The sequence below is a fragment of the Tamandua tetradactyla genome, chromosome 17 (genome assembly GCF_023851605.1).
Source record: "Tamandua tetradactyla isolate mTamTet1 chromosome 17, mTamTet1.pri, whole genome shotgun sequence".
NCBI classification, from domain to species: Eukaryota; Metazoa; Chordata; class Mammalia; order Pilosa; family Myrmecophagidae; genus Tamandua; species Tamandua tetradactyla.
In genome coordinates this window covers 47,813,176-47,838,719 of record NC_135343.1, presented here as the reverse complement: position 1 = coordinate 47,838,719, position 25,544 = coordinate 47,813,176, and the positions used below count along the sequence as shown (strand labels likewise).

At 54.5% G+C, this 25,544-nt stretch overlaps 1 protein-coding gene across 6 annotated transcripts in view; it reads right to left on the bottom strand.

Moving 5' to 3' along the window:
• Nucleotides 1–24,719, bottom strand: part of TET3 (tet methylcytosine dioxygenase 3) — a 120,685-nt gene extending 95,966 nt beyond the window's left edge. The window contains exons 1-3 of one of the 6 annotated variants that reach the window (XM_077134591.1): nt 24,273–24,719; nt 21,480–22,210; nt 8,574–8,630 (exon numbers count right to left, since the gene is read on the bottom strand). In XM_077134591.1, the coding sequence (XP_076990706.1) occupies nt 8,574–8,630; nt 21,480–21,782 (360 nt within the window). In that variant the 5' untranslated portion in view covers nt 21,783–22,210; nt 24,273–24,719. Of the gene's footprint in view, nt 1–8,573; nt 8,631–8,949; nt 9,019–21,479; nt 22,211–23,058; nt 23,105–24,272 lie in introns of those variants that run through there. The other 5 variants (XM_077134590.1, XM_077134596.1, XM_077134592.1 and 2 more) reach the window with 5 other exon arrangements.
• Between the last annotated feature and the right edge of the window lie 825 nt (nt 24,720–25,544).

The window sequence follows — 25,544 nt, the reverse complement described above, 5'->3', positions numbered from 1 at the left end:
AGAAATTACAGGTAAATTCCACCACTTCTGTCTATTTCTATTTTCTAAACTTATCAGAGAACATACATTACCTATATAATATATACAGGTAATACAGATACTTGGATTTACCCTGGCTGGGGACTGGCAAGCCTGAAGGCCACAGCAGAAGAGGAACTACAGATGATAAGGAAGAATGTAACACAGGGGAGAGAGGGGTGCAGAGTTCCTCTGTCCCACACCTTGTCACAGCAAAACCCACTCGGTGTCAGGTGCTTCCACACAGGTGGGTAAAGGTATCCCACCAGGAGGATAAGCTGAAGCCTTCCGGGCCCCAAATCAGCTCACTTTGACACTGTATGACCATGGTCTGACCTGGCTTTTCCCAAATGTCATCAGACGTCTGGGAGGAAGGACTGAGGCATGCTGCTTGTTTCTTGAGCCCACGGCTGGCCACACAGGTGTGTTTACTTTGTAAAAATTCACCAAGCTATACAAAACTTGTGCATTTTCCTGTATGTATGGTATACTGAAAGCTTTTAAAAATTAAAAATTGAGAGGTGGAAATGCAGTTTCTGTCATCTGCTACAGAGTTTCCCTCTTAAATTCTGGTTTTAATAAATACACTCATGGATCAGTCTCTTATAACCTTCAATCCAGTATTCTGTCTGACATGGCTCATTTCTTAATTTTTCCACACTCTATATTATCAGGAAAATTATCAACAGATGAGGGAAAAAAAATCTGGGGCCACCCAAGAGTATGGGAGAGAGAGGGAGACAGAAACTGGATGAGTACAGCGGTTCTCACAGGGGGGCTGCAGAGGTGAATCATCTGGGGTGCTTTCTAAGATGAGGGACCCAGGCTCCACTCCAGGCCAATCGCATCAGACCCTCTGGGGTGGAAGCCCAGGCACTGCTGTTCTCTTTTAAAAGCTCCCCAGATGATTCTAATATGCGGCCAGGACTGAGAACCACTAAACCAGTTGAACCAGAGGGACTGGCCCCTGGAAACTCGGGGCAAGTTGAAGCGTGGCCCTGGCCCATCTGGGTGAGGCTGCGGGGGTGGGAGCGAGAGCTGAGGGCTAAAGTGCCCTGGCACCCACCCAGGTTTCTCTCTGCATTCGCCTCCCCCTACCCTGGCAGAGACCCAGTGGGGAGTAATACCCCCCACATGGAGGCAGCAGTGGCTGGGTGGTGAGTCAGAGGGGCTCCCTGGGCTGGGCACTGAATTCCAGGTTCTGGCGCCCAGCCAGGGTGCTCAGGCTGCCACCAGCTACCTGCCAGCACAGCTCCAGGACACACGCCTCACCAACCACAAATTCCCAGAGCTGAGCCTTCACTGCTACCCAGGGTCCAAATGGCACTTTTTGGGACCAATAGCTGAAAATCAGGAACCCAGAGAGAGAACAGTGTAGGAACAGGCAAAGGTCAGAGTCTAGCTCAGTCACCAGGAGGGCCCAGCAGCCACATGGCCCACCTGCCCAGAGGCCAGCTCTAACTCCCGAGGCCCCCACACCACCTGTATCCCACATCCATTCTACCTAACCAGAGACAGAAGCCCACAGGTCTGACCCCAACTGCTGGCTCTCTTGACCTGGAAGCCCCAAGCTCCCTAGAGGATTGGGATGCAGGAATCCTCAGCCCCTGCTGCACAAAGCTATACCCTCTGAAGCCCTCTCTGCCCAGCTGAGGACTTTTGGGGCTGAGCTCAGAGGCCATGGAGCAGGGGTGGGGATGGACTGAGGTCATGAGGTGTCTTAGGATGGAGTGAACAGGAAGAGGAGAGGGAGGGATCCACAGCACCAGGAAAACCAGGGTGGCCTCTACTGGGCTCAGTCTCCACTGCTCCACTGAAAATCCGTCTCTGCTTTCCTTCTTACTGTGCAACATAGAACTTGGCTTGTCTTTGTCTCAGGGAGAGTTCCTAGGAAATACCCTCTATCTCACTGAACCTTCCCATGACAGGAGTGTCTGGTTATTTGCAATGGGTCCTCTGGACCACACCTGATACTTTATACTAATGAGATGACATGGGTGGAGCCACCACACAGGTAAGTATTCAGGTGGCAGCTGGCCACACCAGAAAGTTCAACCAAACCAATAGGGGGCTGGAGCTTTGAGCCACTGAAGTCAGCCAGACCCTCCGGGGAGTAGAGGAGGAGAACCAGAGGGTGAACTCAATTTCATGGGCACTGATAGGGTCAATCATGCCCATGTAATGACACCCCAATAAAAATCCTGGTAATATACATCAATGTCCCTGCTGGGAGAGTGACACATCCTAACTCTGCAGAGAGAAGGCATGGGAGCTTCACATTTGGGGACCTCCCAGACCTCGCCCCACGTGTCTCTTTTTTTGTATTCTTTTCACTGTAATAAAACTAATCATTAAGTATAATGCTTTCCTGAGTTTCTGTGAGATGTTCTAGAAAATTATCAAACCTGAGTGGCTTGAACCCTGAAATTTGTAGCAAAGTGCAGGTGGCCTTGGAACTCCCAAATGTGCAACTGGTGCCTGAGGCAGTCTGGTGAGGGCTGCACCCTTAACGTGTGGCATCCTACCTAACCCTGGGTGGTTAGAGACAACAGAATTGCACGGGTCAGAAGAAATATTGGTACTCACTAGAGTTCAGGGTACTCTGCTTCCCAGACTCCCTAGTTCAAACTTGCAGAGAAATGACCTGGCCCAGGGGTCACACAAAAAGAAGAAGATGGAACAAAGAAGATATAGGGAAGCCAGGCAGGGCTCTCAGCCCAGAACCCCTACCAGGTCTCTTCCCTGCCTCCGACAGGAGTTACTAGCCTCCCAGGGTTCTTCCCCCTTCTGCAGAGTGGCCAGCAGGAAGAGGCATGGGAGGGGAGACTGTAAGGAAACTGCTCAGCAGGGACCCAAGGCCCGGGGGCCAGAGAACAAGACCCCAGGGGATGGAAGACATTGGGTTGGGGGAGGGGTAGAAGTTCAGAGGAGGCTGAGCAGGAAAACTCACTCAACAGGGCCAGAGGGAGCTTACCGTCAGGAACAAGTTACAAACCCTTTCAATGCCTTTGTTTCCTTCCCAAAGCCCAGGAGGTTAGGATTACACGTGAAAAATGCTAGAAGGCGGGGTTGAAAAATCCAATTACCTAATCACCAAGGGCACAATGGTTCCAGGCTACAGAGGTAACCAGGATTTTCTCTGCCTCTTAAGGAATACTTTTGTGGCAATACGGAGTGACCTGCCCCTTAGACCCCAGGATCAGGTGGCCAGGGTAGGAGGAAATTAGCATTTTCACTTTCTTTGCTAAATTCAGCATTTCAAGCAAAAAAGCCACAGAACCTCAGCAGGAAGAAAAAACAACCACAAACTGTTTGTAGGGGATAGGGTGTTAGGAAATGCCCAAATTCATGCAATCCAAAATATTAGGATGCCTGTCCTTTACAGAAATCCGGGCAGAGCACAGAATCAGCTCCCAGTGGAAAAGAGCTATACCTCTAAGTTATTAAGAGCCATGAAATGGAAAAAGCTAAGAATTTAAGGGACCCTGCCTGAGGAACTGAAGCATCCGTCTCCAGAAGGGTCTAAATCCACTCCACAGGATACCTGGCCTCACCCTCAGCTGTTCTCTTCCTCTGAGTCATGCAGTCTACACACACACACACACACACACACACACACTCCTGCCCCGTCAGGGTGCTCCCCAAGTTCTGACACTCCTGCATCAGAATTTGAGACTTGCAGAAATCAAAGAGAAGGCAGGCGGCACCTTATCTACACAGGCTGAGATGCAAGTATATCTTTCAAAATAGTCTGAGGGATCGGGAGGTCGCTACACTTCTGAGTAGCTCTGTACCCAAGACGAGGGCACGGAAAAGTGGGGAGCTCCTGTCCAGAAGGGAGGGAGGGAATCTAAAGAGACACTGCGCGGTCCCAGCAGCAAAGTCCACAAGTAAGGCTGTTCAGGGGATGGTCCATAAACTGTCTACCCTCAGTCCACCACAACACAAATACTATGACCCAGAGCAAGCAGTCAGAAACTTGGAGCAATTCAAAGCCTCACTCAAGAGCTCACAGATGCGTCTGGACGCTGAGTTCCTGGGGGCAGCCACATGTGGCATGAACTGTCAAGTTTTGGAAATTAACAAGAAAAGAAGGAAGGAAAGAAGGGAAGGAAGGAAGAAAGCTAGTCCTACCCCATACTTAGTTTGATAAACATGAATTTAGAAGGTAACCCTTTGTTTTACAGAGGAAACTGAAGCCCAGAGATATTAAGGTTAATGCAGTAGGATCAGACAGGAAAAGGAACTAGATATTTTTCACTGCCTGCTCTTCTCATCCTTCTCCTCCCAGCCCATGGGTCTCCTCGGAGCCCCCTGAAGCAGAAAAGGCTGCTTACACTTCTAACGACCCCAAACACTCTTGGTGGGTAGAACATGAGTTCAGGTTCAAAGTGACCTGCCTAGCAAAGTATTTTCATCAAGCTTTACCTGGAGTCCAGTATCTTTTCTAAACTAAATTCCCTTCCCACTACCCCAATCACCAGATTCCAAAAACACCAACTTATTCTTGCTTGGTGTGCTGATTCTTCCTTCAAAGTGCCTTGAGCATCAGAGTTCGCTGAGCCATTGACAGCCTAAAGAGCTAAGGCACAGCTGTGGGTGAGGGATTTTGTCTGCCATGTGTTAGTCCACAGTCTCAAATGCAAAATGGAGATCAAAAGTGTTCACTACATAAAAAACGAAAATTGCCAATACTGATTTTTTCCCTTCTAGAGTTAGGATTTTAGCTAATTTCATTAACTAGATGTCTCTGAGGCTCTTACTTCTAACGGTTTTGTGAGGATCAAATCATAATGATTTCTCTTGTTTTTCAAGACAGTACTGTATCTGGGACATGGTAAATGTTCAGTAAATGCTGAAAGACCAAGGGAGAAAGGAAGGGATATGAAGCAGATGAGGATGGGGCCCTGCCCTGGATAGCACAATCATCTATATTTTCAACCATCCGAGCATCCTGCCCCCTGTTCACCCAAAACCTTCTGAAACTGACCCACAAGGAAGTCGTCTCCTTCTCAGAAGCTAAGAGACTCTAGGAACAAGGGCAAATCCCCAGCCCACTCCCAGATGCCCAGATTATGAGAGGAAATGTGGCCACAAGCCCAAAAGGTCAGGGGTGGGAAAGAGAGGACTTAAGAGGCTTGGGAGACCCAATTTTTAAGAAAGGCCAAACTGGAGCCCCACACGCATACTCCCTGCCCCCCATCCCAGCCAGCCAAACCATTTGCTACAGCCTCCAGGGTATGGGAGGAACTTGGCAAGACCACAAAGCCCATTTCTAGCAGAAATGTCCATCTGCAGCTGGAGGGAGCCCAGAGCCCAGGCCCCTCCTTAGTGGGCCCAGCGAGAGAACTGCAAGAGCCATCACAGTGGTCCCTGAGGGCTGCCTCAGGCCCCTGCACCATCTGGGCACAGAGGCTCCTTCTGCCCACTCACAAGTCTCTTGCAAAGTCCTCAAAAAGGCTGGTGCCCCCAAGGAGATGGAGCCTAAGGGGACACTAATTCCAGTTCTTATCAGGGACAGGAGAAGCCCACTCTCTCAAGCTCCACTCTTTCTTGCTCCAGCCTGACATGCTCCCCTGCTTCCTGATTTGCCCAAGGCCACTGTGGCTTGTAAATGTACCTCAGAGAGAAGGGGTTCCTCCTGGCCTCTCCTAAAGGCTGGGGAACGAGAAAAGCAGGCAAGAAAAACCTAGTGGAAGTGACACAGTGTGTGGAAAGTCGAAGATCACAGATCCTTGGCAGAGGGGCATTTCTGCAGAGGCCAAAAGGAGATACAGAAGGCAGAGATCCTGGACACACTCCCAAAATAGTTTCCAGACTTCACCAGTCGATGGTTCCCATGGGGCAGAGCGCAGGAGTGGCGTGGGAGCCTGAAAGCAGAGCTGCTGGGTGCTCCCAGGCTGGGCACTTGCTCCTATCTAGCGTGCGCTGTGACACGCTCCTTGGAATATCATGGGGGAACAAGTAACGCACAAGACAGGAAAATGACAGCTCGTGTTTATCAAGCTTGGCTCTGTGCCAAACCCTGCACAGGCACCACATAACCCCAACTTCACAGATATTCTTGAAAGCCTGGCAGGACTCAGCACACAGGAGGTGTGCATGTTCCCACAGGCTGCTGGGCTGCTGTTCACCCGTGGGGCTGGCCCACCCCGTGGGAACACTGGCTGGGACACCCCGTCCGCCCTGCGCCCGGAGTCCTGGCCTGACCTCAGAACGAGCTCTTCTTACACCAAGACCTGGCGATGGGACTGCCCTCTCCCGGGGGACGTGGAACACCCCACCCAATCAGGCACCCGGAAAAGACTACGCGGGGAGGAGGTGGGGGGCTCAGACCCAAGTGCTTTGCCGGCAGTGCCTGAGCTGGGCAGAGAAGAAGCTATACTTCTGACAGACAACGCAACAATAAAAACAAGCACAGACACAGCCTCGGAGCTTTAAAGACTCAGCCAGGCCAGGCCCCACTCTGAGAAGGGCAGAGGAGGAAGACTTGTTCAAAGGGCTTCCTCTGGTTTTTCAAGTCGCCCCTGCCATTTGCCCGTAAGGCTAAGGGCCAGGGTATTAGGCTGGAAGCCTCCAGGGGGACTGCGGTTCCCAGGGCCAGCAGAACACAGGCAGGGAGAAGTGGGGAACACCCTCGGAAAGGGCTGAAGTGAAGCAGGTCTGCCAAGTGAAGCAGGGAGAGCCGTCACTACGGCAGAAGGGGTGCTCTCTGGAGTAAACAAACCTGCCGACAGCCCTTTCTCCCAGCAGAGAGGAAGCTCTGGCTGATAAAACCGGACAGAGAGGAGGGAGGGAGGGAGGAGATGCCCCCTCCCTGAGCCCATCTGTCCTCATTTCCTTGTCCTGCTTTCTCCAGGGTGGGGGACAGAACTGGGGCTCCTCTCCATAACCTCTGTACCACCACCCCTGCAGCAGCACATGCTGTGAAGTCAGCAGGGAAAGGCCAAAGGAGGAAGCAGAGGTGGAATGTGGGGGACCTGCTGGGGCGGGGGAGCAGGGAGTGAGAGCTGGCATGAGCTCACAGCTTTCTTCTCCCCACCTACACTCCACTTGCTTCGGGGGCCTCCCACGGGCTCATTCCAGCCCCAGCCATCCACTACTCCAGTATCAGTAAGGCATGCTCAGCACCCCAGGGGAGCCAATGCCACCTGGCTCTTCAGTCCTTCCCCAGAAGCTGCTCCAGATGCAAAATTCTTGCCCCTCCCCCATATGCTTCCTTGCCTCCAGTTCCTTGGGATGTGGCCAGGGAACCACCCTGGCCTCCTAATCTCCCCGGTAGTCTCTCCCAGGAGCCCCCAGTCCATGTGAGGAGACACAGCTCCTCCCGGCCAGCATCCCCACCCAGGTAGAGAGGCAGCAGGGTGCTACTTCCAGCACCTCCGCGGAGCTTCCCACAACTTTCCCAGGAAGCGGTAGGAGGATTTCCAGGGAGGAAAAACTAAGAGCATCTGGGGACACAGAGCAGCTCACCCACCTGCTACTGGAGAAGCCAGGCTCCCCTGGGGCCCAAAGGAGGTGGTGGGGCTGGGGCAGGGAGGGGCTTCCTCCATCCTAGGAGGAGAGGTCCACCTACTCTACCCATCTCCCCACCCCATCCCCACGGCCACTGTGCTCACACTCCTTTCCCAGCAGTTCAGCTCTGGACTTGACAGGCAGCCCCACGGAGCTACCCCCCATTCTGCTCTCTTCTCCCTGGGCCAGAAGGGAGAGTACTGCTGAGTAATCCTAAACTCACGACGGGTCTCTAGCTCTGAAAACACAGGCAAAGCCCAGGGAAGTCTACTGATCCTGGTCCTTGCCAACCTGAGAGGAGTGTCTGTGGTTTCCCAGCTGTGTCCTTCCTCGTCACACCCTGGGGCCGACACCTCACCGGACTCTCCCTACCCCATTTACCCCAGTCCCCCGCCCTCAGACAGCCACAGAGAGAAGCGTCGTCCCCCGTCTTTGCTTCCCACGCACCTGCTAACACTCCCTTCCCGGTCCCCCAGACACCGAGCCGCCCAGAGTAACAGCAGACGCCCGCCGGAGTCCCAGTCATGATGTTACATCAGCCCCCACCCTACCCAAAATATCCTCACCCCCACCACCTCCTCGCCTCTCAGTCATCTCCATGGTGACAGCAGCATGACTAACGACACCCTATCAGCTTCAGACTCAGGAGCACAATCCCCCCTCCCCCTCGCAGCATTTCCCCCCCCCCCCGGGGGATTTCTGCAGATTGGATGCAAACCAACAGCGCTAGGGGCATTCTCGAGAGATTTCCAGAGGCAGGGGTGGGGAGTGGGGCTCATGTCTTAAAAAATAATAGCAGTTCAACAAACCAACCCCAACTGCACCCAAACCAGACAGCTGAGAAAGCAAAGAGAATCCAAACAAAACCCACACAGGCCTGAGGATTCATTGGCCGCCCACACCCCCCCCCCCAACCCGGCCCCCTCAGCTGCTGTTACACACACTGTGGTGGATTAAGGGGTCACTGGAGGAGACCCTTTATTTTAATCCAATCCAGTCAGACACTTCACCCCCACCCCACACACGCACACACATCGTACCTTGACAGGCGCCCCTGCTCCCCACGGCCCGGCTCCTTCACCAGCCTTTATTTCCACCTGCAAGAGAAGCCCAGAGACTGATGAGCCTGGCTGATAGGAGGAAAGCAGCAAAGTCCTTCTGCCGTGCCCTCCCAGCCCCCACCACCGACAGGGAAAGAGGAGAGCGGGAGGAGAGGGGGCCTGGGAAAGAAAGGACAGAAGGGACCATCTTCCTGCCTCCAGCTGCCACCCAGAAGCTGCCGACGGGCTCCTTCTCCTTCCTCTGTGTTTTTGTTTTCATTTCTTCTTTTGGAACCCTCCCCGGGATCCCTGAGGACAGAGCCCCTCCTCTCCGCGTCCGGCCTCCCCTCGGCGCCCCTCGCCCTGCCCGCGCTACCTCGGCCGGCCTCCTCTGGTGCATCGACCGGCCGCCGGGCCTCCCATTATCCCGGCCGGGGCGCGCGGAGGGCGGCACTGCAGAGGCGGCGGCGGCCAGCTGCCGGCCGGCCCCCTCCCGGCGGGGTGGTGCGCGAGGGGGCGGCGCGCGCACCAGCCAATCGCCGCGGCCGGCCGGGCGGGGGCAGGGCCGGGGGCTGGACCTGCCCAGCCCGGGGGCGGAGGCCCCGCCGGGAAGGGGGCTGCTGCTTCCCTGGTTCGCAGCCTCCCCCCCACCCCACCCCCGCCCGCTGGGGATCCCAGGGCACCCCTGCCTCCCCCCCCACCCCTTGCCTCCCCAAGGAGGGGACCTCGGAGGTAATATTCAGAAGGCATGTTCTACATCTCTGGGATCAAAGATGACCCATTTCTGCGGGACTGCGCCTCAGGGGTAGGGCAGAGGCTGGTGGGCTCCGCCTGGGGCCACTCTCTGAATACATTCAGGATGCCAACAAACTGCCAGCAGCAGCTCGGATGGTGCCGGGAGCTATGAGGAGCAACTGCCCCATCAATCTTGGAAGGACAGGTGGGAGTTGGGGCACAGGACGGGGCAGATGCGGGGGTGCTGGGCAATGGAAATCTTTACCCCATTTTGCACAGGAGGAAATAGGCAAGACAAGTGAAATAACTTCACCAAGGTCACACAGCTAGAAAGATCAGAGCTGGACTAGAGCCAAGTCTGGCTCTGAAGACCACCTTTACTAACCATTGCATAATCCTACTCCTCCACTCCCATCTCCAAACCCTCCCTCTGGGAGGCCCACCTCAGGAAATGAATGGGCTGCTCCTTACTGCCCACCTCCCTGAGGCTTCAAGCCTCACCAAGTCAGCTTTGAGGCTTCCTATTCCCAGGAAAGAATAAAGAAGTAAGGTAACCGAGACCCCAACAGCTTTGGCCTTCTAGTCCCCAGATTCTGAGACTCTGAAGTACGCAACACCAAGTAGACTGAAGGTGTGCCGGGAAGAGAAAGAACAGAGGTGAAGAAGGTCCTGCAATCCATTCCTGGATTTACTCCTGGGCATCACTGAGGGTGTCCTTCTCTCCACCATCTTCTCCCTGTATCTGCATACCCAGGAAGGGGACTCACACAGGCCCTGGTACCACATATCTGGGGGTTCAGCTCCTGGCTCCACCACTACCTCGCTACAAGACCTTGATAATCACACCTGACCTCAGCCTCAACTTTCAAATATGTAAAATGGGATAAAAGAAGTAGGTAGCTCAGAGCTGCAGTGAGGATTCCATGAAAAAAATGCAGCACACCACCTAGCTCCTATCACTCTTCATCTCTTAAGAGTCACCAGAGTCCCCTTTTCATTCTCACAAATGAACAGGCCAGAGAGAAGGGGCTTGCAGGAGTACTGAGAGTCTCTGAGTCAGCAAATATGCTCTGCTATCCATTCCACCACAGATGCCCAGGGGGCCCAAGGGAGTTTCAGAATGAAATGAGCTGTCTGGGAAGGGAACTCCAGGAGGCACTGGGCCATACCTGCCTCACACCAGAGGACAAATGGCAGCCCTACTGGGCTCCTCCTGAGGACACAAGAGGTAGGCAGGTGACAAGGCAGGGCAACGAGAGCCCTGGGCGATGACTCAAGATGGGAAACTGGGCTCCTGCATCCCTTAGCTCTTGTCTTGGCCAGGCCAAGCTGAAGCCCCTCCTTCTTCTGGGTCCCTCACAGCCCTGCCCTATCCACTTGCCCACACACAGTCTCCTGCTAGATAAGAGGCTGAAGTTGCTTGGACAATAACAATTAATACTGTTGCTGCTCCGGCTGCCACAGTTTATCAAGCCCCTGCTATATCCCAGGCATGGTGCCAACCACCCTACAGGCTCACCTCATTTAGCTTACTCTACACACAACCTTGTCTGTTGTAAGGGGAAACGGACCTGAAGACGTAAAGTTACTTGCCAGTCAACACACATCTGGTGAGTGGTGGTGGGCTGGAATTTAAATCTGGGCCCTTCTCATCCCAAGTTCCTACCCTCTCTCTCTCTCTCTGCCAATCCCAGGGAGATGCAGAGGTCAGGGTCACTCAAACTCCATCGCTTCCCTTCAAGTGATGGACCTGAGACTTCACCCATGCTGCTCCATCTGCCTGGATTCCCAACCCCACCTGGCAAGCTAATAGGGTGCAAACCTTAATCCAAATGCTGCCTCCCCTCTGCAGCCCTCTTCCAGCGCCAAGCCTCCAGCGGCATAGCTCACTCATCCTGAGTCTCCACGGAGCAAGCAGCACACGTGTCTTGTAGAGCACCAGTCAACGCGGTGCAGTTATTTGTTTACACGGCGGTCTTCCCCACGTGGGCGGGGGCCTGCCTTACCCACTTTACTAGGCTCGGCATGAAGCTGGAATGTGCTGAGCTGAGTTTCTATCCAAGGAGGGTGGAGAGGGGGGCCCAGGAGCTGAGATTCACTCTCTGAAGCCTCTGAGGATCCCAGGGATACCCGCTTCCCTGGGGGGACAGGACCTGCCACACCTCAAGTGTAAATTGTAGCCCTGTCCCAGCCTAGTTGTCCCAGTCCTGTTCGGCTGGCACGCGGCTCCTTCTTCCCTAGCCTGCAGGAGCCCCAGAGCCCAGTGAGTTCCAACACTCCCCCAGTGCAGAACTCAGTCCTATGCCAACCACAGGTCCCTGATCTGCAGCCCCCTAGCAGCTACCCCAGAGGAGCCTTAGACCTGGAGGCACCAAGAATGCCAGGGCTCACGGGCGGCATAGAGGTACACACTCACTGGGTGCCACAAGGGACCAAAATTCACCTCTGGCAGCAATCCACACTTGTGCCCGCACCTGTTTCCACCCCCCTTCAATCATCTCCATCTGCCACTCTTTTAACATTTGGGGTTTCATAATGACTGACTTAGAGGCACTTGAACCCCAATGCATGAGGCTGAGGGTCCCTCTCACCTCCCAGCATGACCCCCAGTCTCCATCGCACTCCCTGCAGGAGGAACAGGGCCAACTCCCTCCCCACCACGGAGAGGCAAATGGGGTCACTCACTTTCAGAACCCACAAAACACCCCAACACTGAGACCCTCATGAACATGGACAGCCTCAGGCCAGAAACCACACACGTGTGCAAAGACCAGCAATACAGACACATCCAGACCCTGGCTCGGGAGCTATCGGGAGCATTTACCAAGCACCAACCTCCTGTCACCCTGTACCCAGAAGCAGCCATACCGGATTCTATTCAACCCTCAAAACGGATTCATGTGGCAGGTACTAGCCATGCCATCTTACAGATGGAGAAATCGGGATGCAGAGAGGCTAAGCATCTTGTCCAAGGTGACACAGCAAGAAGCTGACTGAGTGGGGCTCTTGCCACCCCCTTGCTTGCCAGGGTACAATCAGGGCTGCTCTGTGTAGCTATATGTTTTCAGGTCAACTTACCTTATCTAGAACTGGCAGGGGGTAAAAGGACACCAGCTTCTCTTCCTCCCTCGCCATGGCCCGTGTCCTGGATGAGATGTCACCCTCAAAGGGTCTTTACTTCAAAGCTCAGTTCAAGCCCTGCTTCCTCCAGGAAGCCTTCTCCAGTTACTCCATTCGTCTCGAACCTACAGCACCTCGAACACTTCTCATTTGATACCTGGGACTGCTATTTGTCTCTCTGAACACGTACCCTGCCTCTCCAACCAGAGTGGCTGGGGTTGTGCCTCTCCAAAGCCTCTGCGAGGTTTGTCTGACGTTTCACACACTGAAGGTACTTGGAATTGTCTGTGGGGGAAGTCAGGGACTTCCTTCCCTTCCCTTTCCATCACACAAAGGATCCTGCTAAAGAAACCTAACACCCCCTCCACCTTCAGAGCCTCTGTTTGAAGTCCCCGGTGTCCACGCATCAATTTCCACCCAAGTAATTGCAGCCCATCACACACACATCATCCCCTATATTTGAAACTCTTTGCGGTTGTCATGGGAACTGCCTGTGCCTTCATTCACTGATCAGTCCTCGCAATTAGCTTTGGCAGCGGAAGCCTGTGTCAATGGCAATTGCAGGGAGGAGGAAACCCAGAAGGAGGAGGAGGAGGAGAAGGTAGAAGGGGAGCAGCAGCTATGGAAGAAGGAAGATGCTGCTGCCGCTTGAGATACAGCAAAACCAGACCAGACCAAGATGCCCAGCAATGCCCAAGTAAAAATGGTCCCATACCAGCCGAAAACTCCACCCACGTGCTTCCAGGCTAGCACACAGAACACACCTGGGGCCCATCCAAGCTGGCAGTTAACAGTTTTGTCCACACCCCATATGCCCTTCTAGATGTTTGTGTGAGGGGCTATACTCTAAGCCCCACCAGGCTCTCCCCCACCCTGAATCTGTACCACGAGATGTTCAATGCTGTTGCAAAAGTAGGACAGAAATGCTAAGCGATTTCACCTGAGGACCATGCATACCCCCCAGGTGGAGCCCAGCACTCTATCTGTGTCCTTCCACGGCCTTGCCACTGCCTCAGATATTCACACAGCATCACTGCACAGCTCAGGTTCAGGGGCAACCCCCCCCCACCTCCTGAAAGCTCCCCCCTTACCCTTCACATATGGCTGAACTGAAACTCTCAAAACATGTTCCTTCCCTTCCCCGCTGGCTCGATGGGTCCAGGGTGACTCAGTCCAGTCTCTGCCCTCAAGGCGAACCTCCCTCACAGTACTACCAGACTGTACAGTAATTATTTGTTTCCACGCCATCTCCCTCCACAGACTGTGAGCTCATTAAGGACGGAGTTCTGGCTGCCTCCCCTCTGCCGCCGCTCAGCGTGGCACTCTGTGCACTGCCAGTCCCAGGTGAGGTTTGCCGAATGGGGCTGGGAAACCAGGCAGGTCTGCAAGTCAAAGCAGAAGCTGAAGCCACGCCAGGGAGAAGAGCAGCCCAACTCGGCAAAGGGGACACACGCAGTCTGGTGAATGCCCCCCAATGACTCCACCGAATACAACTCCCTTTGCAATCTGAGAATCTTGACTCACTGCTCTGATCGCGATGGGAGGCACATCCCCTCTTCCACTTACTCCCTGGCTGGGCACAGGTAGGCAGACAAGGCAGAAACAGAACTAGGATAGGTCAAAGCCAGTGGCAGGGAAAGAGCCAGCTGAGAGTACCTTGGCCTTGTCTCCTGTTTGTACTACCTGCAGCACCCGTGGGCACCTGAAGGCCAGATAGTTGCCTCCAGAATGAGAGGACCCGAGACACGGAAGGGACGAATCTGGGCAGGGTCCATGCAGGAGTAAGTGTTTAGGCGAGAAGTAAACATGAAGGAGGCTCACCGTGGTTGCCGACCAAGACTAGACGGGTGAGGGCATTTGCCCTATGTGGGAGCTAGGAGGAGAGCCTTTGAGGGGAGCCCACACCTCAGTCCTTCTGCTACTCCTCCACCGTTAGCAGGTAAGTAAAACACTGCCCTAGAGGAGAGGCAATGGGCTTAGCCATGGATTTGAACCCTTGTCTCCTTCCACACACCTTACCATTTACTTCGGGGTGGGGGAAGGGACTCTAAAATTAAAAACTCCTGAGATCGTCCAACCCAGACAGCTGTTTTACCAACCCCTGAAAGAGGCTTCCGTGAAGGTCCAAAGACCATGGAAGCAGCTGTACATCTAGCCATGAAGAGGTACCCACCAGCACGTCCCATGGAGGTAGAGACATTGTGTTCCTGCACCAGCCAGTACACAAGCCACGAGCTGCACAAGACTGCAAGCACCTGAAGGGTGGTTAGAGCAACTGCAGAACTGAATTTAATCTTCTTTAGTTTTAATTAACTTATATTTACATCACCACGTGTCTAACAGCCACCATATCAGACAGCTCAAGTAGAACATGCTCCTTACATCTGGGGAGGCCATGAACGCTCTTGACAGTCCAATGAAAACATGGGAAACCCAGCCCTGAAAATTCACACGACATTTTGCTCAAATTTTCAGAAGATTTGCAGACTCCAGGTCTGCATACTATGACTTCGGTATAAGATTAAGGCTAGAACTTGACCAGAAATGTTTCTGCCAAAAAGTTTCCTCTGCAATGCCGCTGACTAAGGAATATGAAAATAGTTGCGATGTCATACTTTACACAGTCTTAGTACAAGACCCCCAAGGGTGGAAGCCCCCACCCATGTCCTTACAGCATCCCTGCCAGTTGGTGCCCTGCCTGTACCTGACATGGGCAGGCACAGAGAGCATGCCACCTCTCAGGCTGGCACTTCAGTCTTGGAACAGCTGTCAATGCTAGAAAACTCTTTTTTCCAACAAGGGTTCGGTCTACCTGCTTATATCTTCCACCCACTGAGAAAAGTTCTGCAGACTCCTGTACACAAAGGAACCAACTCACTTTTCCCCTGGAGCCTGCACCCCTCTACCTGCTTTCAAGCCCAACAGCCCTGTTTCCTTCAATTGGCCTGTGCATGACCATGCTGACAGCTCTCGGGACAGGCTGTCAACACCCCTTTTAAAGTTCAGCTCTTAAACCAGCTCTGCCTACCTGCTAGGAAACCAGGGCTCCTGTCTGCCTTTTTTTTTCTTTTTTTTTTTTTTTAGACACATTCAGGACTTTGCATTTACCCTGATTAGGCTGCACTGCACTTGGTGGGGCCCATCGTTCCAGCCTGCCCCATCTCCTTAACTCCTATTCTATCACTCATGTTAGGAGATGTGTCACTGCCACCACCGCCATCCTCACCCATCCACAGTCTGACATGCCTACCTCATCTTGTGAAGAGGCCACCATCCCTTCCGCTCCATAAGCTTCCAGACCACTAACTTCCTTCTTTGAGATCTTAAGATTCTAGGAGTGTGCCCCTCTTTTCACTACCACCACCACCACCACCTGATACGGTATATGGAGCTCCAACATTCCAAATCAGGCTGCTGAGCAGCCCACGTGTCCTGAGAGCACCTTTCCTGGCTGTCCTAAGAGCAAACTCACAAGTTCTTAAAGGGTCTTATTGATAACTCACCAGACTAAAAAGAAATGGGCTCCCGAAGAGCAAGAAAAAATACGGAACAAATCTCAAGAAGTCCTTTACCCTGGCCTACAGGGTAAAGAAATTGGTGGGGTTATTTATACTCCTGACCCTTGCTGGCAACTCTGTTAACATTTCCCATTTTAATCACTTTCAAGCATATAATTCAGTGGTGTTAATTACATTCACCATACTGTGCTATCATCACCACCATCCAAGACCGAAACTTTTCCATCACTCCAAACAGAACTTTTGTCTCATTAAGCATTATCTCCCCATTCCTCTCCAGCAACTCCTTTTTTTTAAGTTGGGGCTCTTTGCCTGCTCATCATGGCTTATTTCGGACCCCTTACGCATACCCTATCCCTCCTCTCCTAGTCACAGAAGGGCTGCAGACCAGCGTTTCTCAAACTCGAATAGGCAGACATATCACCTGGGGTCTGGTTAAAGTGCAGATTCTGATTCAGGAGGTCTGGGGTGCAGCCTGAATTTCTGCATTTCTAACAAGCTCCAGGTGAACCAGTAGCAGGTCATCCAGGTGTCCTCAGACCTGGGAGTGTTTCACAGTATGAGGAGAGGTCAGGGAGGTGTCCGGTTCTCACCTGTATCAGCGTTCTCCACCCTGGCTACAAGTTAGAAATACGTGGGACCCCAGGGCACCCACCACCTACCAGACCAATTACATCAGAACCTCTGGGGGGTGGGCTCAGGCGCTGGTTTTTTTTTTAAAAGCTCCCCAGGTGACTCCATTGCGGAACCCCTGACCACACACACGGCTAAGAGAAAGACTGAAACACGTCCGTTATAGCAGTGCCTTCCCCTCGGGATGCCTTCAAGCAAAACACTGGCTCTCTAATCCATCCAAGAAGCTGGCAGGAGATACCATCATTTATTTGCAGAAATCCAAATCAACTTATTTCACTGGGCTGCTCAGTAAAGTACCATGGGGCCCCTGAAGTTCACCACTAGTCCACAAACCACCAACTTAATCAACTCTAGAGCTGTCCAATATACGATGGCAGGCTTACTCATTTATCATTTCCCAAATCTCTCTGAAAACTTGGACCTTTTACTTTCTCTGATCCTGACTCCTCCCATGAGCACCCTAAAGGTGTGCAGCGGACAGCGAGTGACAGGGACTCAGGCAGGGCAGCCAGCCAGCTCTTCTTTCCCATCTGCACGCTCTGGGCTCTCTCCTGGGTTTGCACCTCCCAACGTGCCAGGGGCCCAACAGCTGCTCCCTTGGTCTGGCACTAGTAGTGCTTCCCGAAGTCCTAAGCCCACCCCCACCCCTTCCTTCTTGTTCTTGCTGGGAATATATAAAAGAGTGTTGTTGTCTTGACTATTTTCCACCAGCCTCAGCACATTCAGGCCACTGGACTTCCTGATGCTCCTCTTAAGAGGCCACATGGCTCTCGAGTCTGTCTCTTATGCCATGTAGCCCCTGTTCAAAGGCAGGCCTGGACAGATGCCCTGGTCCCACCACCACCTTCTCCCTTAGGGCACTCGTTCACTGTTCTGTTAGCATTTCCTTTTTAAAAAGCAATCCTATCCCTCCAACCAATTCCCTTGCAGAGCCTGTGGCCATGAGGTTAAAAACTGTTTGCATGTGAAATACAATTTCCTAAAGCCTATGGCAACCACCTCTCCTTATGCAGTCTTCTCTTTGGCTTCACAAACACTAAGATGGGTCCCTTTCTCTAAAGGTTGCCGTCACTCTCCTTTACTGATCAGTTCGCCCTAAGCCACATGAAATATCCCTCTCACAGCCTGACTTCACGAAGACAGAACCCCCAGCAAGCTAGGCAGGTGTTCTGATGATGTTGAGACAGCCCCAATTCCAAGATATCTTGTCTCGAAACTGGCACAGAGTTCTGACTCAGCTACTAAGTCCACTTATATCACAGAGCTTTCTATTTCTCTCATTTTTTCCCCACCCTCAGCCATGCTTCCGACTTTGTGCATACATTTTTCTATACAAGGTTTTCTTTTTTCCCCATAAAAGGTTATTCTCCTATTTTCTCTGTCCAGCATTTACTCCCCTCACCTGTGGGTGACTCTCCAGTGAGGCGCAGGACCACCGTGGCTCCTCGATCTGGGCTGTCCAATCTCCCTCCTCAGTAAAGAGGCTGCCAAACTCCTCCCTCCCTCCGCCTGGCCCCACGATCTCCCATGAGCAACTTGCCAGGGTCTGGAGGTAAACCTTTCATTTGTGTTGTGCCTTTACAGTGACAACTCAGAGGCAAACTGAGGCATGGCGGATTATGCACTAGACATTCTAGGGGGGTTCTGTCCCCATGCCACAATTCCCTACCATGTGCCAGACGTTGTGCATATTTGAGCTTGTATAATCCTCACGACAACCCTGCAAGGAACATGAACTACCCACCCTCTAAAAATGAGAAAACCAATGCTGGGAGAGGTTACCCATGGGCCCCCAGGGAGTAAGGGGCACGGTGGGGCTTGACCCCAAGGTTTGGGTCCTGAGCTTTACTGAACCTCCACAACCACCAAATCCTGCTTTTCGGCCTTCTTCATTGTGCTATCAAGTCACCATGCAGGTAAAAAGAACATGAAGGTTATTAGCCTCTGACATCAGCCAGGACCTCAATACTTCCCGGGACCAGGAATGGAGCAGGCAGTACAGGTATGTCAACTACAGATGCCGCCGACCTGCCCGGGCCTCGCTTTAGGACCCAGAGACAGGGTTATCCACTCCTGCAGCGAAAGGGCCTGTCCCAGGGGAGCTGTCCCTAGGCTCATGCTGCTGAACTTCTTTTCTGAGCCAAGGGGCTCCCCTTCACCACTGCCACCCAAAGTCCCCTGGGGAAAAAGAGCAAGGAGGAGCAAGGAAGACAGGAAACCCAAGATAATGTCCCCCCCTCTTATCGGATGACACAAAACAGCTGCCAGGACAGGAGGGAAGTGAAGAAAGGGAGCCCCGAGGAGCAGCACGCGCTGAATGTGGAGGAGGAAACACAGGCATCAAGGATACACCAAGCCGGTCTGACTTCAGGAGTGTCCTTCCCACTCAGTCAAATTCTAAAGTTCTACTCCGGAGCCCAAACCAAAGAAAACTCAGAAGCTACCACCACCCTTTCCCGATCTCCCCAATCCCTGGTCATGCTCCCCAATCGCTCAGATCAAATGGTCCCAAAGTCTGCTAAATGCTGCCATGGTCCCAGGGGCTCACTCACTCAGGGAGGGTCTCCTGGGGGTGCTCGGCGGCTATGCCAGAGATACATTCATTGAACAGAGATTTAGCTGAGACAGTGGTTCTTAGGCTTTCAGCCTTCACAGACCAGGAAAAAAAAACTGAAGACAAATACTAGTTATCATCTTTGTATTTTACAACGTAAAGGCCTTAAGAAATAAGTAAATCTACTTTCTGTGGATACTTGCGGTTTGTAAAAGAAAGCACATTTTAGATATCAAGAAGTAAAAAGAACCTACGCTTAGAATAAAAAAGTACTGCTCTTTAAATCAAAGGCAGTTAGCGTTAAGAAAAACATTCACTCCGCTGTCCCTGGGAGGCACTAGGGGAACTCTGTCCCAGGCCAGCACTGGTCTACACATCAACATCTGGCCCCCTGTCCTGGGACACCGAAGGCCGTCCAGCCATACCTTCCCTAACCCTGGGGGCCTAGAGGGGTGGGCAGCCACAGCCCTGCCCGTGGGAGGCAGACACCTCTCAGTGGGGTTGGGTCTCAGCCAAGCCCAGGTCACAGCATCTTACCCACGACCACCCAGCGGCCTGAGCCGGCAGTTCACACACAAGGATGGCAGAGCTGGCCTCGCTCCCAGCCCCCTTCACTCAGGTATGCCCGTCTTTGCCAAAAGAAGAGCTTAAACACAATTCATGAGAGCCACCAGTTCCAGGAACAGCCAGCCCAGAAAGCTCAGCCTCCCTACCACCCGGGTTTGATTATGAGAGGAATGGAGTGAGACAAGGGGGAAGCGGGGGAGAGAATGCTAGAAGGAAGAAAGGAATCAAGCTTTGCCAAGTAGACTAAGCAAGTCTTCCTTACACCGAAACACCAGATCTCACACCCCAAGTCCACTCCCTTTTCAGAAATGCCCAGAGGCCAGTGGGCAAGCAGACAGCTAACTCGCCCCAACACCAGCACCATAAAGGGGCCGGACACTGTCTCCAGGCTCAGGAGGCTGCTGAAGATGGGATCCAGATGTCTGCTTTAACCAGAGGCAGAGAAAGAGGGCACAGAGTCTGTGCTCCCCCGGATCATGACATGCGGCTTTCACCAGGAGGGGATGAGAGAAGGTGATTCAGGGCAGGTGCATCCCAGCAGCACCCACTACCCTGCCCTCAACACCTGGCTCTTCCTTCCTGGCCACAGGACCACAGCCCCACCAGCTCCAGGCACAGCTCTGCACTCTGGCAGTCAGAGAAACACGGAGAGCAAGCGCTGCTACCCCATCCCAGCCACAGGTGCCTGAGCCCTGGACAGCACGGCAACTCCCAAGCCAGCTGGAAAGGGTTTCAAAGACCATACAGCACAACTCCTCCATATCCCAGACAGGGGCCCCGAGTCATCTGGGTCACTGGACACAGGAATGGCAGGGATGGGGAGCCCGCTGACAGCCCAGGCCTCGAGCGTCTCTGTCCAGCGCCAGTTCCGCTGCCTGGAGCGACCTCAGCTGCTCCACCGCTCCCGAGCCGCGCAACTTCTCTTGTTCCTACTGCCAAACTCTGCGCTGTCGCAGTTGCCACCGACCTCCAGCAGGCAGCTCATCGCCAGAATGGAAGGGAAAGACAGCCAAGGCAGGGTCCCTGCCTCTCCACTTTCTTCCTTTACCCTCATACCAACGTCTTCTTCCCTCTCTCTTCCACCTACCCCGCATAAAGGGAGTACTTCTTTCTGAGGCTGACAGGGCCTCAAACGCACGTCATTCTTTCATTTAATTAGTATCTGAGTACCTACTACACGCCAAGACACTGAGAATCCAGAGATAAGAAAAAGTCTTTGACCCCAAAAAGTACTCAGTCCAGTAACAGAACACAAACCTATGGTTTTCACATTAAACGTTCAGTTTCAACCAGCTCTCTTTCCATCTTCCTGGGGGAAATGAAGGTACCCACGAGAAAAAACAATGTAGGGAAAAGAAACATCCCACTCCACCAGAGCAGCATGAAACCATCCTGTCACTCCAGATCCTTCTTTCTGAATCCATCAGCCTCCGTCCTTTACGTGGCACCATCTGTGCCCACGTCACCCCAGCACTGGTGTGCACACCAAACACACCTGAGGCTTCAAGCAGGACAAGAAACCACTAGAGAAAGCTGGATATCACTGCACTATGTCAAGGGCAAACATGAGAGAGGAGGGTGCTAGTTCAGAGCTGAGCCTCAGCTGGGCTGTGTCCCTCAGACTCCCAACTTCGGTGATGTGCCTTTTCACTGCCCCTCTCAAAGCTGGACCATGAGAACTGGAAAAGGGAGAAAGGACTTGGTTGAACAAAACCCCTGTGACGCCAGCGCCCTCACAGCTGGGGATACTGGGGACCTTAGCAGGGGCCAGCTTACCTCCTTAAGAAGCCCCGCTTTCTTCTTCAGCACCTCACACTTGCGCAGCTTGCAGATCTGGTGCGTGCGGCGGTTGGTACAGCTGGTGCAGGCCCCACAGTTTTCCAGCCGCCGGCAGGGCTCACAAGTACCACACCGTTTCCTTTTCTTTCGCCCATCTCCACCCCCACGGAGCTGGGGCTCGGTCCCGACCACCGGGAACCCAGGCCCCTGATAGCCCCCTACCATCACCGGGCCCTGTGGGAAGTCATAAAGGCCTGGCAGGTCCGACTGGACGGCCAGGGGCACCTGAAACTGGCTCATGGCACTGCCAGAGGTGGGGGCATAGGTGCCGGGACAGAATCCCAGCCCAGCTCGCCGAATGCAAAGGCCACCAACAGGTCCTTTTCTCTTTAAACAGTCAAGATGCAGCCAGGGAAAAAACAAGTAGCTTCAGTCTCCCGGATGGGGGACTCTTCTCAACCCCTCTTCACCTCCTCTGTAGCCGTCTGACAGGGCTCAGCTGGGGACCCCTTTCCCACCTGCTGGGGCCCAGGAGCTGGGGGAGGACACTGGCGGCAGCCGCCAGGGAAGGGATCATCGTGGCTGGGGGGGCTCTTCACCCTCACCCAGCAGGGACCCAGGCATGAGGTGAGCAGGTGGGAATGTGGCAGGGGGCAGGAAAGAGTGGGGAGTCTCTCCTCCCAATAATTCTCCTCCTGGGATCAGGATGACCGAGAGGAAGGCGCTGCCTAAAAGAGAGACAGAAAGGGGAAGCACATCACTAGGGGCTCAGGGACAACTTTTATCTATTACCTCTTCCTGTTTCTGGGAAAAGAGGAAATGGGGAAAAAGAAGGGCTTGTACTAATTAAGGCCGGCCCAAAACCTTTGGCCGGGTGCAAACGAGCACCCAGCTCCCAGGCTGAGGGAGGCGGCCTAGGTACTGACAGGGTGCTGAGGGAAGCTGGACAACAAAATTGAAGGGGGTGGTCGGGGTAAGATTTCTAAGAAAGTCGCCCTCAGCCCCACCCCCACCCCAGGGGCCTGTTCGAGTTCACCAAAATTCCCACACATGCACCCTTCATGGGAGGCCCGTGGGGCCACCCCAAGGGAGCAGAGCTTTCCAAATAAAGTTTGCTCAGAGCCTGGTTCGGCAGGGCTGCCCGGGTGCCCTCGGCACCGAGGCGGCCTCGAGGCGGTGGGCGCGCCCGGGAGAGCCGGCCCCGCCGCGCCCCGGGCCCGAGCCCCGCCCGCCGGCCCGACTGGGGAGGGCACCCAGCGGCGCCGACGGGGAGCGGGCAGGGGGGCGCGCTCGAGCCGCGGGCCGGGCCGCGCGCGCGCCGCCGCCGCCGCCGCTCGGGCTCCTTTGTTCTGGGGCCTCGGCCGCTCGGCTCCGGCGGCTCCTCAGCCCCCGCCCCGCCGCCCCCGCCCGGCTCCGCTACACTGTGACCCGCAGCACCCCCGACCCGTCTCCTGCAACAAAGTAGCGGCCCCCCCGGCCGGCCCCCGAGCCGTCGCCTCCCCCCGGGTCGGGCCCCCCACGCCTCCCCGCCGCCCCTCCCCCACCTCGGAGCCGGAAAGGCACCGACTGCACCGACCTGCCCGCCGCCTCCGGGGCGGAGCGCACAAAGGGGCAAAGTTTCCCGGCCCGCGCCGCTGCCACCGTCGCGGCCGCCGCCGCCGCCTGGGGCGCCCGCCTCCCGGAGCGCCCGGCCCGGCCGAGCTCGGTGCGCGGAGCCCCCCGCCCGGGCCGAGGAAGGGACGGCGCAGGAGGAAGGAAGAGGCAGCGGCGGCCGCGGCGGCAGCAGCAGCAGCAGCAATGAAGGCGGCCGCGGGACTCCCCGCCCCCCGCGCGCCGCGGCACGTGCTCGCCCGGGGACTCCCCCGCCCAGGAGGGCGCGCACGTGCGGCCCGGCCGAGCCCCGCCGGCCCCGCTGCCGGCCCCCGGGCCGGGTGAGGAGAGGGTTCCCGCCGAGGGGGAGGGGACAGCGCCGGAGGCCCGCGGGGGGGTGGGGGCTGGGCCCGGGCGGCCGCCCCGCTTCTGCACCTGCAGGAGCCATCCTCCCTACCCCCGCGGCGGCCTGCGGCCCTCCCGGGACCCGGCCGCCCCCCAGGGTCTGGCTGCCCGCGCCCTCCGGCGGCTCTGCTGCCGGGACCCGCGAGGCGGGCCGCGCGGGGTGGGGCACGCGGACCTCCCAGCCTAGGCCCTCTGCCGAGCCGGCCTCGGTGCGTCCCCACTTCCTGCCACTCCCTGCTGGCTGGAGCACTCCGGGACGGCCCCGGCGCCCCCCAGCGCCCTGAACTGCGGGCCAGGATGACCCCTTCCCCTGGCCTCGGCTCGCTCATTACGAGGCAGGACAATGGGGACATCGCGCGTTTTGCGTACCGAGTCCGCCTGCCGGCAAGGAGGGGTGGCCGGGGGCAGAGGCCACGGGCCGGCTGCGGGGGCCCCTCGCGGGGGTCACGTACGAGCGCCCTGCTCAGGCGGACCCCAGGGCCCTGCCATCGCGAGCCTCCCCCGCGCCGCGCTCGGCTCTTTCGCGTCGAAAACAAAGACTAATCCGATACCCCCGCCCTGCCTCCCGGAGGAGGGGGAACGGGCGCGTCGCGAAGGGTAACCAAGGAGGACAGCGTTCAGGAGGGGCTCGGGAAGCCTCCGAGGGGGCAGCGGCGCAACCAAGCCCCGAAAAGCCGGCGCAGACACTTTGAAAAGTCACCCCGGGCTGTGTTCCAGGAAGGGTGCAAGGGGCAAGGCACAAGAATATTTCCAAGTTGCCAAAGTGCCCGTTCTCTGCTGCTGTTTTTTCCTCACCTGTTGTGCAGGCCAAGTTGAAATTCCAGGTTAGATTAATTCAGCTCCACCCATCTGGCTTGACTGCCAGGCTGTCCGCAGCTGCCTTCCACCTCCTACCTGGGTTGCTGGGGAGAAGGGTGGGACACGCGCGCGCGCGTACACACACACACACACACACACACACACTGAGGCAAGTCCTGGCAGAAACAGCCACGGGCGGACTGGCCTGACCAGTTTGGGTGTTGCTCAGGGAGCCAGGTACCTGGCAGGCGTCCCCGCCCGGCTGAAGCGAACAACTCAGCTAGAACTGGGATGTGAGCATTCGGCCGGCTGTTTAGAAGAGGGGAGGAAAAAAAAAAAGCAACTGATCTCAAGTAGCGCTGTCCAGAAAGCAGCCTTAGGCGGTAGGAACAGCCGAGGTTGTCTGGAATTTCCCCCCTGGCAGGCCTGATTTTGACAGCCAGCTCCTGTGACCAGGTTGTCAGCTGCGGGCTGAGCGCTAAATATGGGTGAAATGACTACTTCCTCCCAAGCTTTGAAAGGACTGACGCGTTTCTTCCAGAACTGAGAATAAGTACTAGTAAGAGTGTAAGTTTCAAACAAACGTGAGAACAGGTTGTGAACTTGTAATTATTTTGAATGTAGTAAAAATTTTTAACTTTTTACACTATTTTATTTTACTAAAAACTATATATTAAAGAAAATGTGAAAAATATAAGAATTAGAAGAAACATCATTTAAACACAACCACATTGAACCATTTGCTGTATTTCCTTCCAGCCTTTTCTATTTATAGATTGATTTGTCTTCTTTTATAATTGTATATGTAAATGCATATCTATAATATGGTTGTACTCAGGCTGCTTATATGATTTACTGTTCTTTTTTCACTTAACATTATACCATAAATATTTTCCTATTATACAATCTTCAGAAAGACAGTGTGTTGTTAAGATTAAGGAGATGGCTTTGGAGTCAGAAAACTCTGGGTCCCAGACTTGGCTGGGCCACTTGTTCACACTGTGACCAAGTAAAGCGCTGGAATTGGGTATTATTATTGCTTAATCCACAGAACAATGTTGTGAGGTAGGTACTTTTATTAAATCCATTTTACAGAGAAGAAAAAAGATTGTCCAAGGTTGCAGAGGTACTAAATTGTGGGATCAGGATTTGAGGCCACGTGTCTTTCCTCCCGTATTCTGTCCTGAGTGGCACCAGTATCCACCTAGTTACCTAAATCAGAAGCATCTGTGAAATGGTCCTCTCGTGGGTTGCTGATGAAGGAGCACA